This window comes from Symphalangus syndactylus, chromosome 10 (assembly GCF_028878055.3).
Source record: "Symphalangus syndactylus isolate Jambi chromosome 10, NHGRI_mSymSyn1-v2.1_pri, whole genome shotgun sequence".
NCBI classification, from domain to species: Eukaryota; Metazoa; Chordata; class Mammalia; order Primates; family Hylobatidae; genus Symphalangus; species Symphalangus syndactylus.
In genome coordinates this window covers 89,098,342-89,118,039 of record NC_072432.2, presented here as the reverse complement: position 1 = coordinate 89,118,039, position 19,698 = coordinate 89,098,342, and the positions used below count along the sequence as shown (strand labels likewise).

Here is a 19,698-nt window from a genome sequence, read left to right as displayed (position 1 = left end):
GCTTTTTCCTTTGTGGATTCTTTTTTGTTGTTTTCACGTAAGTATTTCAGTTTTCTCATTTTTCTACAGTGAACATAGAATTCTTAAGTAAGCATTTCTTTTCTCTCTTTTTTTCAGAAGCAAACAATGCATAATGCCTACTCTTTCCTCTACGCCCAATTGTCTTTTTTTTTTTTTTTTTTTTGAGAGAGTCTCACTCTGTCGCCCAGGCTGGAGTGCAGTGACATGAATTCTACTCATTGGAGCCTCCACCTCCTGGGTTCAAGCAATTCTCCTGCCTCAGCCTCCCAAGTAGCTGGAATTACAGGCATGAGCCACCATGCCCAGCTAATTTTTGCATTTTTAGTAGAGATGGGGTTTTGCCATGTTGGCCAGGCTGGTCTTGAACTCCAGACATCAGGTGATCCTTGGCCTGCCTTGGCCTCCCACAGTGCTGGGATTACAGGTGTCAGCCACTGCGCCCATCCCCAATTGTCTTGAAAGACCTTTCTTTTCAGCAAGGAATACTTTTTCCATCCCTTATTCCTGTCATTAGTGCCATTGCACCAAGTCTGAGGGATACACATGGGATCATATTTACCTCTTTTTGTTAAAATAAGCAATTTTATTCATCACTGATACTCTGTGCATTTTATAGTTTTTCTTACCTACTTCGTTTGGAGAACTGTTTTATGGGTTTTTGTTTTTTTGTTTTTGTTTCTTTCGAGATGGAGTCTCACTCTGTCGCCCAGGCTGGGGGTACAGTGGCACCATCTTGGCCCACTGCAACCTCCGCCTCCCAGGTTCAAGCAATTCTCCTACCTCAGCCCCCCGAGGAGCTGGGATTACAGGCACACACCACCATGTCCAGCTAATTTTTGTATTTTTAGTAGGGATTGGGTATCACCATGTTGGCCAGGCTGGTCTCCAAACTCCTGACCTCAAGTGATCCACCCACCTCAGCCTCCCAAAAGGCTGGGATTACAGATGGGAGCCACCATGCTCAGCCCTCTTTACTCTTTAAGCTAATATGTAATCAGCCTGGAGCACATCATTATAATAATATGTGCTAAATAAAAGCATTCTTTGGAGTAATAGTTTAAGTGTCTGGTAGATTATTGTAATTTTTTTTTTTTTTTTTGAGGCGGACTCTCACTCTGTCGCCCAGGCTGGAGTGCAGTGGCATGATCTCGGCTCACTGCAACCTCTGCCTCCCAAATTCAAGCAATCCTCCTGCCTCCCAAATTCAAGCAATCCTCCTGCCTCAGCCTCCCAAGTAGCTGGGATTACAGGCACCTGCCACCATGCCCAGCTAATTTTTGTATTTTTTGTAGAGACAGGGTTTCACCATATTGGCCAGCCTGGTCTCGAACTCCTGACCTTGTGATCCACTGGTTTCAGCCTCCCAAAGTGCTGGGATTACAGGCGTGAGCCACCACGACTGGCCTGGTTATTGTAACTTTTACCTGAGATTGAAAAAGTTTTAGAAATTTCTTTTTGTGGCCGGGCATGGTGGCATATGCCTATAATCCCAGCACTTTGGGAGGAGGAGATGAGTGGATCACTTGAAGCCAGGAGATCAAGACCAGCCTGGCCAACATGGTGAAACCCTGTGTGTACTGAAAATACAAAAATTAGCTGGGTGTGGTGGCTCACGCTTGTGGTCCCAGCTACTTGGGAGGCTGGGGCACAAGAATCTCTTAAGCCAGGGAAGCAGAGGTTGCAGTGAGCTGTGATGGTGCCACTGTACTCCAGCCTGGGTGACAGAGCAAGATCTTGTCTCAAAAAAAAAAAAAAAAAAAGAAATTTCTTTTTGTGAAGTCATTCACATTACCAATGTTTAATAGAGTTCTGTTTTTTTTACAGAAAAATTTTGAAAGACTTATCTTCTGAAGATACACGGGGCAGAAAAGGAGACGGAGAAAATTCTGGAGTTTCTGCTGTCACTTCTATGTCTGTTCCAACTCCCATCTATCAGACTAGCAGTGGACAGTACAGTACGTATAGGAATCAATTTCCACATTATAAACACAAAACCTGACTTTTCTGTAGAAAGAAATGGTGTTAGGAAAACTGTCATACTTTGATAGTGATTATTAAAGGATGTTTTCAGCCAGGAATAATGCGAAGTACTGTTTCAGCATTATTTCATTTACTCCTTACAACAACTTTGTGACATAGGCAGTTATCAATGTATGAGGGAACTGAGACCTACAACATTAGATACTGTTTTGTTTTGTTTTGAGACAGAGTCTCGCTCTTGTTGCCCAGGCCGGAGTGCAGTGGCGCGATCTTGGCTCACTGCAACGTCTGCCTCCCAGGTTCAAATGATTCTCCTGCCTCAGCCTCTGGAGTAGCTGGGATTACAGGCATGTGCCACTACGCCCGGCTAATTTTTATATATTTAGTAGAGAGGGGGTTTCACCATATTGGCCATGCTGGTCTCGAACTTTGACATCAGGTGATCCGTCCACCTTAGCCTCCCAAAGTGCTCGGATTATAGGCATGAGCCACTGCACCCGGCCTTATTTTGTTCATTCTTATATCTATGTAGTTCCATACGTAATTGCTGCATATTATATTAGTATAATTCCTTTCAGAACATTCCTGGCTTTTTTTTTTTTTTTTTTTTGAGGTGGAGTTTCGCTCTGTTGCCCAGGTTAGAGTGCAGTGCCATGATCTCGGCTCGCTGCAACTTCCACCTCCCAGGTTCAAGTGATTCTCCTGCCTCAGCCTCCCAAGTAGCTGGGATTACAGGTGTGCACCACTTCGCTTGCTAATTTTTGCATTTTTAGTAGAGACGGGGTTTCACCATGTTGGCCAGGCTGGTCTCAAACTCCTCTTGACCTGAAGTGATTCACCCACCTCGGCCTCCCAAAGTGCTGGGATTACAGGCGTGAGCCACCACGCCTGGCCCCTGCCTATTTGTTAAAAATATTTGTTTGATTTATATACAGTAAAATTCACTCTTTGGGGAGTTTAAGTCTTTGAGTTTTGACAAATGTGTAGAATAGTATAGCATCGCCAATCAAGATTGAGTTCTGTCACCCTAACGAATTTACTTGTGCTGCCCATTTGTTATCTCCCCCTCCACTCCTAACATTAATCTTTAAGTTTCGTTCAGTCTTGCCACAAAATATATGTCCCATCTGACCACCTCTTGCCATCTCCAACCACCACCACCTTGGTTTAGGCTCTCATCTTAATTACTGGAGTAGGCATCCAGTTGGTCATCTTACTTCCATTCTTGCTCTAATAATCAATCAGTTTTCCATACTGTGGCCAAAGCGATTTATTTAAGATGTCAACTAGATCACATCGCTCCTGCCCAAAATCCTCTAGTGACATTTTATCACACTTAGAATAAAATCTAGATCTCACAAGGCGTTGCATTTAGGATCTGCCTACCACACTGACCTCATCTCCTGCCACTTGGTGGCATTCTGACCACCCCAGACTTCCTTACTGTACCTCAGACACACGAGCTGGTTTCTGCCTCAGGATCTCTGGAGTTGTCATTGCCCATGCCTGGCATGTTCTTCCCCCAGATCCTTACGTGGCTGCTCTGCTTAAGTGTCACCTCCACAAAGAGACCACTCTCTTAACAAACATGTGGCTCCTCCCTTTAGTTTTCCTTAACCTCCTATATTTTTCTTTATAGCATTTGCATATAATTAAGTCAGTACATATTAGTTTAATTATAGATTGTATGTGTGTAATTATAGATTAGCTTATTCATGATCTGTTTTCCCCACTAGAATATAAGATCCTTAAGGGAAAGAACCTTATTTGTTTCATTCACAACTACATCCTTGACATATAGGACCTGGCATATAGTAGGCTTTCAGTTGTTTGTTATGAATTAATTAAATAATATATATATAGAATACCTCTTGAGAAACTGGGGGCCAGGCACTGTGGTTCATGCCTGTAATCTCAGTACGTTGAGAGGCTGAGGCTGAGGCTGGAGGATTGCTTGAAGCCACATTCAGGACCAGCCTTGGCAACATAGCAAGACTGCATCTTCACAGAAAAATGAAAAAAAAAAAGAGCCGGGCATCAAAGCATGTGACTGGTCCCATCTACTCGGGAGGCTGAAATGGGATCTCTTGAGTCTGGGAGTTCGAAGTTACCATGAGCCGTGATCATACCACCATACTCCAGCCTGGGCAACAGAGCAAGACCAGTCTCAGAAAAAGAAGAAAGAAAGAAAGAAACTGGGAGCAGTGGTTGCAAGGAAAGAAGCTTGGGAGCAGCGATCAGAGATAGTGGGGAGGTTCACATGTTATCACTGAAATAAGTGTAGTACAAACTAGTATTTAGGGCAACATGGGCCAATAGAACTTCGTATGATAATGGGAATGTTTATATCTGCATTGTCCCAGAATAGTAGCCACTAAACCATGTATGACTATTGAGTGCTTGAAATATGGCTGGTGGGACTGAGAAACTGAAATTTTAATTTTGTTTAATTTTAGTTAATTTAAATAGCCACATGGAGCTAATGGCTACCCTATCAGACAGCGCAGTTTTAGAACAAATATAGCACATTAACCGGTAAATACACATGTTAAGAACAGGAAGATATGTTGCAAAAATGAAAATATGTATTCACACATATTCAATATCAAAACATTTGCATCTACAGATATGTATTTTGATATATTAGGTTGGTGTAAAAGAGATTGCGGTTTTCGCCACTGAACATAATGGCAAAAGTATGTAAGTCTGTATAAGCACAGGAAAATAATGGGAAGGATGTGCACCAAAAATAATAATTATCTCAGGATGGCGGTGAAGGAGGGACAATGAAATAGAGATAGATAATGGGACCTTTAATTTTATTTATGTTGATACTTATATAAATAAATGTGTATGTGTATACATATAAGTAAAATAATGTGTTGCAGGTAAGAAGATTGAAACTAATTGCTAATATAACTTCACAGCAAATCTCGGTCTGGTGTGGTGGATCACACCTGTAATCCCTGCACTTTGGGAGGCCAGAGTGGGAGGATCACTTGATTTCAAGACAAGCCTGGGCAATATAGGGAGACCCTATCTCTATAAAAAATTAAAAAATTAGCTGAGCATGTTCATGTGCATCTATAGTTCCAGCTACTTGGGAGGCTGAGGTAGGGGGATTGCTTGAGCCCAGGAGGTAGAGTGCAGTGGTGAACCAGGACCACACCACTGCACTCCAGCCTGGGTGACAAGTGAGACCCTGTCTCAAAAAAAATAGCCAACATATCCCTGTATCTAACATTTAAAAAAATATTTTGAAACTCATAAATTAAATTTGGGGCAGTTGGGGAGGGATAATTATGAACATGTGAAAAAAATACTCTTCCATCACACACATAGACATATACATGTATTTTGGCTTCCTGGTAGCCAAAGCATAAAAGGAAAAAAAAGTTTCATAACTATAATCTGAAAAGAGGGTACAGAGATGAGGCATTCAATTCTGAAGATTATATGGGGGAATTGAATAATGCTAAAATGTCTTCTATTTGGTCATGCCTTATGGGCATTTAAGGGCTGAGGGGAAAGCATGAACACAGGTATAATTCAGTGAAAAAATGTTTGTGGGGAGCTAAGGAGTGTTTTCTACACAGTGGCTTTCTGCTATCTTTATTAGTGATTTTCACTAGGAAGTAAATGAATAGATTACATTTCTTAACTAACACTTAAGTAAATATCTTAATAACATGTAATACATTTAACAGTGATACCACTAGAAAATGGAGCTAAGAAACCATATAAAGATGACTTATTTTCTCATTATATAACCTTTTATTCTATTGAATTTTTTTCCATAAGCATGTTATCTATTCAGAAATATTTTAAAGTAATATTTTTAATGCTTTTGAGTCAAAATTACAAACTATGTTTATGTTTCCTTTTTATTTTTTGTTAAAAATTAACTATCATGCGGCCAAGTGCAGTGGCTCATGCCTGTAATCCCAGCACCTTGGGAGGCTGAGGCGGGTGGATCACCTGGGGTCAGGAATTCGAGACCAGCGTGGCCAACATGGAGAAACTCCATCTCTACTGAAAATACAAAAATCAGCTGGGCATGGTGGCACACACCTGTAATCCCACCTCCTTGGGAGGCTGAGGCACAAGAACGGCTTGAACCCAGGAGGCAGAGGTTGCAGCGAGCCGAGATCGTGCCACTGCACTCCAGCCTGGATGGTAGAGCAAGGCTCCATCTCAAAAAAGAAAAAAAAAAGAAATGCTGTTTTATTCCTTTTACATGTAGTTCACCTAAAGTAGTCAGCAGTTACCGAGTAGAACTGCATTCATACCTGTTTTAGTAAATAGTGTTTGTGGGCTTTTTGCCACTCCTTTGAATTAGTGTATTATACAACCTTACAATAGCTATTTTCTCTTTTTGATTAAAGTTGCCATTGCCCCAAATGGAGCCTTACAGTTGGCAAGTGCAGGCACAGATGGACTACAGGGACTTCAGACATTAACCATGACAAATTCAGGCAGTACTCAGCAAGGTCCACCTATTCTTCAGTATGCGCAGACCTCTGATGGACAGCAGATACTTGTGCCCAGCAATCAGGTGATCGTACAGAGTAAGTATGCTTTCTGTCTACAGAAAGTCTCCTAACACTATCGGAGACACTTACCGACTAACTCATTCATTCTTGTTTACCATCTAGCTGCATCAGGAGATATGCAGACATATCAGATCCGAACTACACCTTCAGCTACTTCTCTGCCACAAACTGTGGTGATGACATCTCCTGTGACTCTTACCTCTCAGACAACTAAGACAGATGACCCCCAATTGAAAAGAGAAATAAGGTTAATGAAAAACAGGTAGGTAGTAAAATCATACTACCAGAATGGGTAATGTTTTTACAAATCTCACAACATAACCAGATGTTAACTGGAACTGTATAGAGTCATGGGCTGCATGACAATGTTTAAGTAAACAATGGACCACATAAATGAATGACGGTGGTCCCATAAAATTATGATGGAGCTGAAAACGTCCTGTGGTAATGTCATAGTGCAACACATTACTCACATGTTTGTGGCAATGCTGGTATAAACAAACGTATTGTGCTGCCAGTCTTATAAAAGTGTAGCACGTGCAATTATGTATAGAACATAATACTTGATATTATAATAAGTGAATATGTTACTGGTTTATGAACTTACTGTACTTTTAATCATTATTTTAAAGTGTATACCTTCTACTTTTTTTTTTTTTTTTTTTAAAGTTAACTGTAGGCCAGGCATGGTGGCTCACGCCTGTAATCCCAGCACTTTGGGAGGCTGAGGTGGGCGGATCACGAGGTCAGGAGATCGAGACCATCCTGGCTAACATGGTGAAACTCCATCTCTACTGAAAATACAAAAAAATTAGCCGGGCGTGGTGGTGGGCGCCTGTAGTCCCAGCTACTCGGCTGGGCTACTCGGGAGGCTGAGGCAGGAGAATAGCGTGAACCTGGGAGGCAAAGCTTGCAGTAAGCTGAGATTGCGCCACTGCACTCCGGCCTGGGCAACAGAGTGAGACTCTGTCTCAAAAAAAAAAAATGTTAACTGTAAAACAGCCTCAAGGCAGCCCCTACAGGAGGTATTCCAGAAGAAGGCATTGTTATCATAGGAGATAACAGCTCCCTGTGTGTCACTGCCCCTAAAGACCTTGCAGTGGGATAAGGTATGGAGGTGGAAGACAGTGATACTGATGATCCCGACCCTAGGCTAGTTAGCCTAGGCTAATGTTGGTGTTGGTGTGTTAATTTTTAACAAAAAAGTTCAAAAAGTAGAAAAGTTACATTTGGTTGTTGTGAATTTTTTTTTCTTTTAAGACAAGGTCTCACTGTGTCACCCACACTGGACTGCAGTGGCACAATCTTGGCTGAATGCAACCTCTGCCTCCTGGGCTCAAGTGATCCTCCCAGCTCGGCCTCCCAAGTAGCTGAGACTACAGATGCATACCACCACATCCAGCTAATTTTTTTTTTTTTTTTTTTTTTTGTAGAGGTGGGGTTTTGCCATGTTGCTTAGGCAGGTCTCAGACCTGGGCTCAAGTGATCCATCCACCTGCCTCAGCCTCCCAAAGTACTGGGATTACAGGCATGAACCACTGCACCCAGCCCCCAAAAATTTAAAATTAGCTAGTACAACCACTATGAAAACCAGTATGGAGACTTCTCAAAAAACTAAAAATAAAAATCTACCCAAAGGAAAAGAAATCAATATATCAAAGGGATACCTGTACTCATAAGTTTACTTGCAGCACTATTCACACACGATAGCTAATAGAATCAACCTACGTGTCCGTCAGTGGATAAATGGATAAGAAAGAATTAAATCATGTTGTTTGCAGCAACATGGATGGAATTAAAGGTCATTATCTTAAGTGAAATAAGCCAGGCACAAAAAGAAAAATATCACATTCTCACTTATATGTGGGAGCTAAAATATTTGAACACATGGAAGTAGAGAGTGGAAAAATAGGGCCGGGCATGGTGGCTTATGCCTGTAATCCCAGCACTTTGGGAGGCCGAGGCGGGAGGATCACTTGAGCTTAGGAGTTCAGTGCAAGCCTGGGCAACATACCCATTGCTACAAAAAATAAAAAATTAGCCAGGCATGGTGGCATGTGCCTAAAATCCCAGCTACTTGGGAGGCTGAGGTGGGAGGATTGCTTGAGCCCAGGGAGTTGAGGCAGCATAATCACACCACTGCACTTCAGCCTGGGCAACAGAGCAAGACCCTATCTCAAGAAAAAAGAGAGAATGGAAAAATAGGTAACAGAGACTGGGAAGGGTGAGGGGCAAGGAGGAGGATGAAGAGAGTTAAAGGGTACAAACTCATACACTGTAAGATAAAAGGAATAAATTCAGCGTTGCATAGCAGAGTAGGATGACCATCCTTAACAAAAACCTATTAATACTCAGGTGATGGATACACTGAATCCCCTGACTGGATCGCTGCACATTATATACATGTAACAGATTTTCTCATGTGCTCCATAAATACGCACAGAAACATTTTAATAAAACAAAACATACAGGCCAGGCGTGGTGGCTCACACGTGTAATCCCAACATTTTCGGAGCCAAGGCAGGAGGATCACTTGAGCCCAGGAGTTTGAGACCAGCCTGGGCAACATAGGGAGACCCCATCTCTAAAAAAAATTTAAAACATTAGCTAGATGTGATAGAGGCAGGAGAATCACTTGAGCCCGGAGGCAGAGGTTGCAGTGAGCCATGATCACGCCATTGTACTTCAGCCTGGGTGACAGAGCAAGACTCTGTCTCAAAAATAAACAAAAAAACACAAGTAGTTAACAATCATATAAAAGACTACTCAGCCTTATTAGTAATCAACGAAATGCACATTAATGCTACACACTTAGATACCCTTTATACCCACCCAATTGGCAAAAATTTTAAAGTCTAACCAAGAGTTGGCCAGGATTTGGAACAATGGTCAGGAATTCATAGATACTACTATAGGAGTGTAAATTGATGCAGCCATTTTGGAAATTAGGCCTTATCTTGTACAGTTGACGTGGGTATACTCTGTGACCCAGCTGTTTTAGTCTGTGTGACTGAGAGAAACTTGCAGGAAGTATGTATAAGAATTTTCATAGCAGCAAAAAATCAGCAAACAACCTCAAGATTCATTGATAACAGAATAGGTACATATTGAGCCTAAACATAAAAATGGGGGGGAAAAAGAATATGTACATAAATTGTGACTGTATTTATACAATGGAATGTTTATTTGTAATGACTGAATGAATAATCATTTCAACATGAATAAATCTTAGAAAAATTGAGTGAAAAAAAGCAAGTTGTAACAGAATACACAAAGTATGATATTTTATAATTTTAGAAAATAAACTAAATGATAGGCAGTTTTAGGGTCATATATGTATATACTACAACTATAAAAATAAGAAATGAGGTGTCACATGGCAAAAATTATAAAGTGGTAATACTGCCATTGGGCATATAAGGAAGAGGGTACCTCACATTACTGAGGGAAGTACGGAGTTTTATGGTATCTACTTGCCCCAACATTTCTACTTGTGTGTGACAAAAGATACCATAAAGAAACTTAAAAGTAAGTCTGTTAACTGGGAAAAATATTTGCAACTTTTATGTAAAGAGAAAGAATTACAAGATGTATAGATTATATAAAGATTTATTTCTGTAAATAAGAGACCTAACAGAAGTAAACTGGTCTGTGAAAGATGGCCTTGTAAACATGAAATTATTCCAAACTTTGTGCATAATGAGGGAAATGTTAAAGCAGTGAGATTCACTTTTTGTCAGCCGCTAGACTGACAACCATTTTAAAATGTTCATAACAGGCACTCTCATGTACTGCCCCTGGGAATGTAAATGGTACAAATACTCTGGAGGACAATCTGGCAAATCTTTTTTTTTCCCTTTTTTCTTTCTGGTTTGACTCTGGGATTTTTTTCCTTCCTTTTCCCTCCCCCTTATTTCTCTGTACTTCAATGAATATAAATTGGCACTATCTCTTGACTTTAAGTGAATATAGCTTGTGATCCTTCAAGAAACACATGTGTAGAAATACATGTAAAGAATGGAGGCAGAGTGGGTGGCTCACGCCCATAATCCCAACACCATGACCAGGAGTGAGACCAGCCTAGGCAACATACTGAGACCTCATCTCTACAAAAATAAAATTAGCTGGTGTGGTGGTGTGCACCTGTAGTCCCAGCTACTCGGGAGGCTGAAGTGGGGATATCTTGAGTCCAGGAGGTCAAGGTTGCAATGAGCTGTGATTGTGCCACTGCACTCAGCCTGGGTGACAGAGTGAGACCGTCTCAAAACAGAAGAAGAAAAAAGAAAAAGAATGTTTACTGGAAACCACTTAAAAAACAAAACAAAACAAAACAAAAAACAAAAAACAGAGCTTAAAGGTAAAAATAAAGTCTTTTTGTGAGGGGATAGATTTTGTACAGTCCTTTTAAAAGTAAAGATGTGTACCAAAAAAGCAAGTAGCAAATAGTATCTACATATATAGCATAAAAATCTTAAAATAGTACTGTTTCTTTCTTTCTTTTTTTGGGACAGTCTTGCTCTGTTGCCCAGGCTGGAGTGCAGTGTCACGAGCTTGGCTCCCTGCAACCTCCACCTCCCAGCTTCAAGTGATCCTCCCGCGTCAGCCTCCCAAGTAGCTGGGATTACAGGCATGTGCCACCACGGCTAATTTTTGTATTTTTAGTAGAGATGGGTTTTTGCCATGTTGGCCAGGCTAGTCTTGAACTCCTGACCTCAGGTGATCTGCCCACCTTGGCCTCTAAAGTGCTGGGATTACAGGCATGAGCCACCATGCCTGGCCAATACTTCCTATTTCTATATGTATATAAACTTACATATGACTTCACAGAAATGTTTTAAGAGGACATGCACAGAACTGAGTATTTGCTCAAGCATTGTCTGTAATTTGAACTTAAATAAAAGAAGTCATGTGTCAGAAGTTAACCAGAGGACCCATAATTTCACCCTTTGGTATTTATTCAAGAGAAATGAAACCTTTCTACAAAAAGACTGGCACAAAAACATGCCTATGCAGCTAACCCTAGAAACAGCGCAAGAGACTGGATAAATAAATGGTGGTTATATTCATACAGTGGACTATGTCCAGCAATGTGAAGGAACAAACCCCCATGCAGCAACATGGATGAACCTCAGATGGGCTGAGTGAAGGGACACCAGACACCAGAGTACGTAGTGTACACTCTTACATGAGGTTCTAGAATAGGAAAAAAACTAATCTCTGGTGATAAAAATCAAAACAATAGTTGCTTGGAAGGGGGCTGACCAGGAAGGGGCACGAGGGAACTTTCTGGGACAGTGGGAATGTTCTGTTGTCTTGACAGAGGTGTGGGTTATACAGGTAAACACAATTGCCAAAACTGACTGAATTCTACACTTAAGATCTATGTATTCGCTGCGTGTAGATGATATTTTAAAGAGAAAAAAAGGTGACCACGGAAAATTACTGAAGAACATTTACCATTTAAAGAATGTGAAGTTTTTTCTAACACTGTTTTTTTAATGCTCATATTTAGAGAAGCTGCTCGAGAATGTCGCAGAAAGAAGAAAGAATATGTGAAATGCCTGGAAAACCGAGTTGCAGTCCTGGAAAATCAAAATAAAACTCTAATAGAAGAGTTAAAAACTTTGAAGGATCTTTATTCCAATAAAAGTGTTTGATTCCTAAGAAAGAAAATATTTTTGTGGACTTGCATACGAATTAAATGGATTTCTTAGTGGAGTTTTATAAATTAAAAGGTCAAAACTGAAGCTTTTTATTTAGGCTTTTCCAACTCAAGGATAAATATCTTACGCACGATATCTAGTGACAGAGGAGAGAGTGGAAAATGACCTCAAGGAAGCTGTGGGCACAACTGGAAGCTTTGTAGAAATTAAACATATTCAAGGAGCAAGAAATGAACTTTCAGCAGTCTAAATTTTCTAAATAACCAATAGTCGCCAATCTAAAATGGCAGAGAAGATGAAATTTGATAAACTGAATTTTTAAAAAAATCAATTTACCCTACAGGTTTGCATTTCTGTTTGCTGAAATTTACCTTTTTTTAGTTATATATATGTGTGTGTGTGTGTGTGTGCGTGTGTGTGTGTGTAATTTCTGCCAATACTAAATTACAAAGCTAAGAGAAAACCTAGTACATACTAAATATATAAAGTGTTCTGATTATGTATACTTGTTCTAGTGTCAAGTCTTTTTAAGTGGGTTTTTAAAAGTTTGTTTATTGGACTTGAATGGATTTTTGAGACTGGGTTAATTATTTCTGAGGTCTTATCCTAAAAGGCATCTAAGGTACATGAATGGAGTATGGTGATTTTATAACATTTTTTATCAGAATGGAAAAAGAACTGTTTAAAAGTTTGATACTTTTAAATAGTTGGTTTTTTTGCTTACTCTGGTAATGATTTTCTACAAATACATAATAAATTGTTTTTTGATTCTATATTCTGTATGCAGTTGAATATGCATTACTTATTCTGCTGTGCTTTAATAGAATGGAATGTTTACAGGCCCTTAAAATATTATTTTTTAAAAACCTAAAGATGCATACCAAAGTTTTTCTAAGAAGATTTTATAATCAATTTAATAATGTAAGGTTTATCAGATTCTATAATAGTATAGTTATTAAGGCAATTTTATGTTAGAGACTATTTTGTAATGTAGTGAATGGTACCTTTATAAGAAAAGCGACTGCCAATATATTTTTATAGCTGATCTTTATAAATTCTAATGTTGAGTTTTTAATGATTATTTTAAATGTTTATATAGTTTAGTAAAATTTGCATCTCAAAGTATCATTTTTATATTATGGGACGTTTCCAGATTGGCTAATATTTGCATTGTAAATTTTGTATGCAGTTTATCTAAAATTCAAAAATACTGTCAGTACACCAGTGTTTAACATCTGTATTCCAATTTGTATACAGTTTAAAATTGTACTGCAGAACTATTGTGTGCTTCTTACACAGTATGTATCATATTGTTGTCTGTGAAATTAAAGGACATTTGATAGTCTGCCGAATGTAAAATATAATGCTTGGTATATGAATGATAAGCTTGCTGGTGGCCATGCTGTTAATTATCCTAATGCTATGTAGAAATCTTCACTTAATTGATTAATAGATTTGTGTTTGACCCTCCTGATGAAATTTCTCATTAAAAGGGTCTTTTAAAATGGGACTCTGTTGACTTGGCAGCACTTTATGAAAAGAAAAAAAAGTTTGATCGCCAGGGGGATTACTTATATCACTTACTACCTTGTGTAAAGCCAGAATCTCAAACTGGTGGCCCATTAGGCCTAAGAATAGGAGGAGGTATGAGGTCACTGGGGTATGTCAAAAGACTGTTTCAACAGATAGATAGATGATAATATATTTCTTATTAGGTAGACACCATGCTTGTTTACAACAGAGGTAGCCTAGCTCTTAGTGCCTTAACAGCTGGACATCTGCAAATATTTGTAAACTCTGCTGCCTTCAGACTTCTGGTGTAGGGCCTTGCTCACTAGACCCAGTTACTTTAGCTGTATGAAACAGGCCAGGGCAAACCATTAATGGTTCCGTAAATGCATAACAAATTATTTTCCTGGATATTTTTCTAATTGGAATCCAATGTGGGGCTTATCAAATTTTTAAGTGATTATAGTCCAAACATGAAATTAGACTTCCAAAATGCAGAAGACTAATCAAATTATTTCCTTAGTTCAACTTGCTATTTTACTTAATTTTCAATTTACTCATTTATATATTATATTGATAGAAATAGATTATTGTCCACAAACACATACAGGGCATATAAGATATTCCTTTAATATTATTGAACAGAGCAGGAAGAATGGGCATTTGTTAGCATTTTGGAATTCTTACTGTATTTATTCATTCAGCAATTATTATATTGCAGCTACTAGGTTAAACCTGCATTCTTCTCCAGTTAAAATATGAGGTCACAGTAGGGATATAAATATGTGTATTAGGCCAGGTGGGTGGCTCACACCTGTGGTCCCAGCACTTTGGGGGGCTGAGGCATTGGGATTGTGTGGCACCAGGAGTTCGCGACCAGCCTGGGCAACGTGGTGAAACCCTGCCTCTACAAAATGTGCAAAAATTAGCTGGGCAAGGTGGCAGGAACCTGTAGTCTCAGCTACTCGGGAGGCTGAGGTAGGAGGATAGCTTAAGCCCAGGAGATTGAGGCTACTGTGAGCTGTGATTGCACAACTGCACACCAGCCTAGATGACAGAGCAAGACCATGTCAAAAAACGTGTATTATGGCTTGGAATTATATAATGAGTTGTCATGATGGCAGCTCAAATTCCCACAAAAGATGCTATAAAGTTGGTAAAAAGTGAATCTGACTAAGGGCTTGACAGCTACTTTAAAGGAAAAATCACAGGTTATAGTAAAACAACAATTTCATAGCTTTACAAAGTACATCAAAACCTAATCATAGTAATCATTACATCATTTACTCTGTTGTACAAAGTAGAGTTTTTTTGTTGCTTGTTTGTTGTTTTTTTGAGACAGAGTCTCGCTCTATCACCCAGGCTGGAGTGCAGTGTCCCACTCTTGGCTCACTGCAACCTCCGCCTTCCGGGTTCAAGCAATTCTGCCTCAGCCTCCCAAGTAGCTGGGTTTACAGGTGTGTGTCACCACGCCAAGCTAATTTTTGTATTTTTGGTAGAGACGGGGCTTCACCATGTTGGCCAAGCTGATCTCGAACTCCTGACCTCAAGTGATCCGCCCACCTCGGCCTCCCAAAGTGCTGGGATTACAGGTGTGAGCCACCTCGCCTGGCCTGTTTTTAATAAGTACTGTTTGTTTTACTATAAAAGTGAAGGAACACATACCTCAAGGTAGTAGAATTCACAAGGCTGTTGTAGGAGAGTTTGGCAGGAATTTTTGAGGGACAGTCATTTGGAGGAGGTTTAGGCCATTTAACACCCCTTCCTCCCACTTTTTTTTTTTTTTTCTGGAGACACAGTCTTGCTCTGCTCTGTTGCCCAGACTGGAGTGCAGTGGCGTGATCTTGGCTCACTGCAACCTCCATCTCCCAGGCTCAAGTGATTCTCCTGCCTCAGCCTCCCAAGTAGCTGGGGTTTACCACCACACCCAGCTAATTTTTGTAGTTTTTAGTAGAGGTGAAGTTTCTCCATGTTGGCCAGGCTAGTCTCGAACTCCTGGCCTCAAGTGACCCACCCACCTCGGCCTCCCAAAGTGCTGGGATTATAGGCATGAGCCACTGCGCCTGCTATCCCCTCCTCCCACTTTTGAGGGAGAGATTCTGGTAACCGTCTCCCTTTATTGGTGTAAATTTTTTTGTAGCAGACATAGGCATTAGAGACCGTATCTCTCTGCCATTGCGTGGTTGAGATCCTTTTCCTCTCTCTATATAGAGAGGAAGTGCAGTGGCACAATCTTGGCTCACTGTAATCTCTGCCTCCCGAGTTCAAGCGATTCTCCTGCCTCAGCCTCTCAAGTATCTGGGATTACAGACGTGCGTGACCATGCCTGTCTAATTTTTGTATTTTTATTAGAGACAGGGTTCTGCCATGTTGGCCAGGCTAGTCTCGACCTCCTGACCTCAGGCCATCTTTGGCTGGGATTACAGGCGTGAGCCGCTGTGCCTGGGCTTCCCTCAATATTGATAGGGTTACATGCAGCAGTTTGCTGCCTTCAGTAAGTGTATATAACAATTTTTAACTGGTAAATTATGTATCAATCTAAAATTGTTCTAAGTCCAAGGTTCCCTATGTACGTAATATACATAGTCATGTAATTTCCTTAATATTTAAAATTTATTGAGTGCTTAGGCACCAGGAAATGTGTTCAGGTAATGCTAAGGTCATGTCATTCATTCATTCAGCAGATACTTATTGAAGGCCTTTTCTATTCCAAGCATTACTAGGAAAAAAGTGATGAATGAAGCCGTGTTACAGCTCATGTTGAACTTAGGTCTTAATGTCATCCTTGAGACTAGTATTTGCCTAAGGTTATATAAGCATTATTAAGGGATCTAAGATTTAAACCCAATTTCTAACTGCCCACTCTAACATATTAATAGTAGTCCCTCCCCAATACTCCTAACACAACCCTTATTAAACTCTAGGAGGAGACTGTAATTCTGTGCTCTCCTATATCCCCACAGTCTAGTCTAGTTCACGGGAGGGCGTCATAATGCAGATGCTCCTTTACTGTTTTTGTTTGTGGTTTTGTTGTTGTTGTTGTTTTTGTTTATTTGAGACAGAGCTTTGCTCTTGTTGCCCAGGCTGTGGTGCAATGGCATGATCTCAGCTCACTGCAACCTCCGCCTCCCGGGTTCAAATGATTCTCCTGCCTCAGCCTCCGGAGTAGCTGAGATTATAGGCACGTGCCACCACGCCTGGCTAATTTTTGTATTTTTAGTAGAGATGGGGTTTCACCTTGGTCGGGCTGTTCTCGAACTTGTGACCTCAGGTGATCCACCCGCCTTGGTCTCCCAAAGTGCAGGGATTACAGGTGTGCACGCCTGACCTCCTCTACCGTTAATGATGGGGTTATATCCTGATAAACCCATGGTAAGTTGAAAGTATTGTAAATTAAAAATTCATTTAATACACCTAACCTAGCAAACATCATAGCTTAGCCTGGCCTACCTTAAACGTGCTCAGAATGCTTAGATTAACCTATAGGTAAATCATCTGGCAACACAGTACACCGCAGAGTAACAGTTGTTAACCCTCGTGATCACATGGCTGACTGGGAGCTGCGGCTCTCTGCCACTGCCCAGCATTGCCAGAGTATTATACTGAACATCACCAGCCCAGGAAAAGATCAAAATTTGAAGCATGGTTTCTAATGAACATTGTTTTCACACCATCATAAAGTCAAAAAATTGTAAGTTGAACCACTGTAAGTTGGGAACTTTGTTAAATCAATGAAGGTCTGAGTTCAAACTCACTAAGGTACAGACAGGTTTGAAACTTTGCCCAAGGTTACACAGTAAATAAGAAAACTAGGGTTCATACCTAGGTCTGATAAACTCTAAAGTTGTTTTAACTATCAGAATATACCTTCTTTCTTACGTGTGGTGTGGAAGAGTCTGAAAAACTTTATTCCATTGCGTCATAACCTATTATGAAAGACTTTTAAGGTTTTATTTAAATGTGTCCACTAGATGGCAACCCTCCATTTTAAAATCACAGAAGTTTTACACACTGATTTACACAGCTCTAACTCCAAAATAACTTTTTTTCTTTCCTGTTTTTTTTTTTTGTTGTTGTTGTTGTTGTTTTGGAGACATGGTCTCGCCATGTTGCCCAGGTTGGCCTTGAACTAGTGAGCTCAAGCAGTCCACCTACCTTGGCCTCCCAAAGTGCTGAGATTAGAGGCATGAGCCACCACGCCCAGCCCAGTCCCTGTTTTAATATTTACATAGATCCATAAATAATGCGTGCTGGATTGCAGTATTTTTTTTAGAAGTCTATAAATGGTACCTTAATACTGTATCATTCCATAAATGAAAGATCAAGTAGACCAGAGGAAATTTAGTGAGGAATGTAGGTATGGTGATTTAATAATTAATTTTGGAACAAAATGATCAAAGTTTTGCCCAACTGACAGCTCTTAGAATTTAATGCTGCATCTGGGGAAAAGGCTTGACAATTTTTTTTTTTTAATTCAGAAAAGCTGCAAATAACGTAGGCCAAGTTTACAAAACATTTAAACAAAAACTGCCTTAGACTTCTTAGCAATAAATTTTTTAAAAGGAAAAGGCCACATCTTGCCAGTTGTAGTCAAAGATAATCAAAATAAATGGAATTTCTATGAATTAACTATGTACTAAGTATTGTGGTAGGTGAAGCATGCCAAATACATATGAACCATGGTTTTTCACAAGCTCAAACTCTACTTCCGGAGATGACAAAAGAGAAAAAAGGGCCTTCTACTTTTCACTTTATCATTGTGCACAAACACCTAGAATTCTATACCCAGTAAACACTCATCAATCCAAAAGAAGACAAGAAAGGAGAGAAAAAGAAATAAACAGGTGGGACAAACAGCCCAAGAGAAGATGGTAGAAATCAATCCATACGTATCAATAATCATAATAAATGTAAACAAACTGGGCATTTTAGTTAAATGACAAAGATTGTCAGGTTGAATTAGGAAATAAAATCTAACTATATGTTGCTTATAAGAGGTAAATCTAAAATATAAGGAAACAGCAGGGCTGAAGACTTGGTACTTTAAGTAAAAACATAGAAAAAGTTATACCAAATATTAGCCAAAAGCAAGCTGGCATAACTATATTGAACAAGATAGACTTTAAAGCAAAAATAATTACTTGGGACAAAATCAGCCACTAAAAAAAATAAAAGATTCAGGTCCGGCGTGGTGGCTCACGCCTGTAATCACAGCACTTTGGGAGGCCGAGGTGGGCGGATCACCTGAGGTCAGGAGTTCTAGACCAGCCTGACCAATATAATGAAACCCCATCTCTACTAAAACAATAAATAAATAAAAATAAAAAATACAAAAATTAGGCAGGCATGGTGGCATGTGCCTGCAATCCTAGCTACTCAGGAGGCTGAGGCAGGAGAATTGCTTGAACCCAGGAGGCAGGGGTTGCAGTGAGCCGAGATCATGCCATTGCATTCCAGCCTGGACAACAAGAGTGAAACTGTCTCAAAAAAAAAAAAAAAAATTAAAAAATAAAAATAAAAGATTCAATTAACCTAGAAGATAAAACACATCTAAACTTCAGTGCACCTAATACAGGACCTGGATGTTAAAATAAAGAAATATGAGCAATTTTTTAAAAACTACAATCTTAGTAGATTTTTAACATAGCTCTCTTATAATTGATATAAAAGGCAGGAAAATATCAGTAAAGATAGGGAGTTGAACAATGAGTAAACTTGACCTAATATACTGAATTTCATCAATTGTAAGCTACCACTGATTCCAAGTCACACTATTATTTTAAATACCACTAAGAAAAACCACTGCCAAGTAAACTATGCCATTGTCATTGTTGTAAGATGCATGCTGATTCCAGAGATGTTTAAATGTGATCTGTGTGCACCTGTAATCAATGCAATTCAAGGCAGAATACACTACACAACTTCAGATAGTTCTTTTCAAACACGAGTGTTTATGAAAACATACCACATAT

At 39.8% G+C, this 19,698-nt stretch overlaps 1 protein-coding gene across 12 annotated transcripts in view; it reads left to right on the top strand.

The window, feature by feature from the left end:
• Positions 1–13,727, top strand: part of ATF1 (activating transcription factor 1) — a 61,745-nt gene extending 48,018 nt beyond the window's left edge. For 11 of the 12 annotated variants that reach the window (XM_055294877.2, XM_055294872.2, XM_063610636.1 and 8 more), the window contains 4 exons: positions 1,846–1,976; positions 6,387–6,569; positions 6,657–6,816; positions 12,067–13,727. In XM_055294877.2, coding sequence (XP_055150852.1) covers positions 1,846–1,976; positions 6,387–6,569; positions 6,657–6,816; positions 12,067–12,211 — 619 coding nt within the window. In that variant the 3' untranslated portion in view covers positions 12,212–13,727. The remainder of the gene's footprint in view (positions 1–1,845; positions 1,977–6,386; positions 6,570–6,656; positions 6,817–12,066) is intronic. The other variant, XM_063610639.1, reaches the window with a different exon arrangement.
• Positions 13,728–19,698: the final 5,971 nt, after the last annotated feature.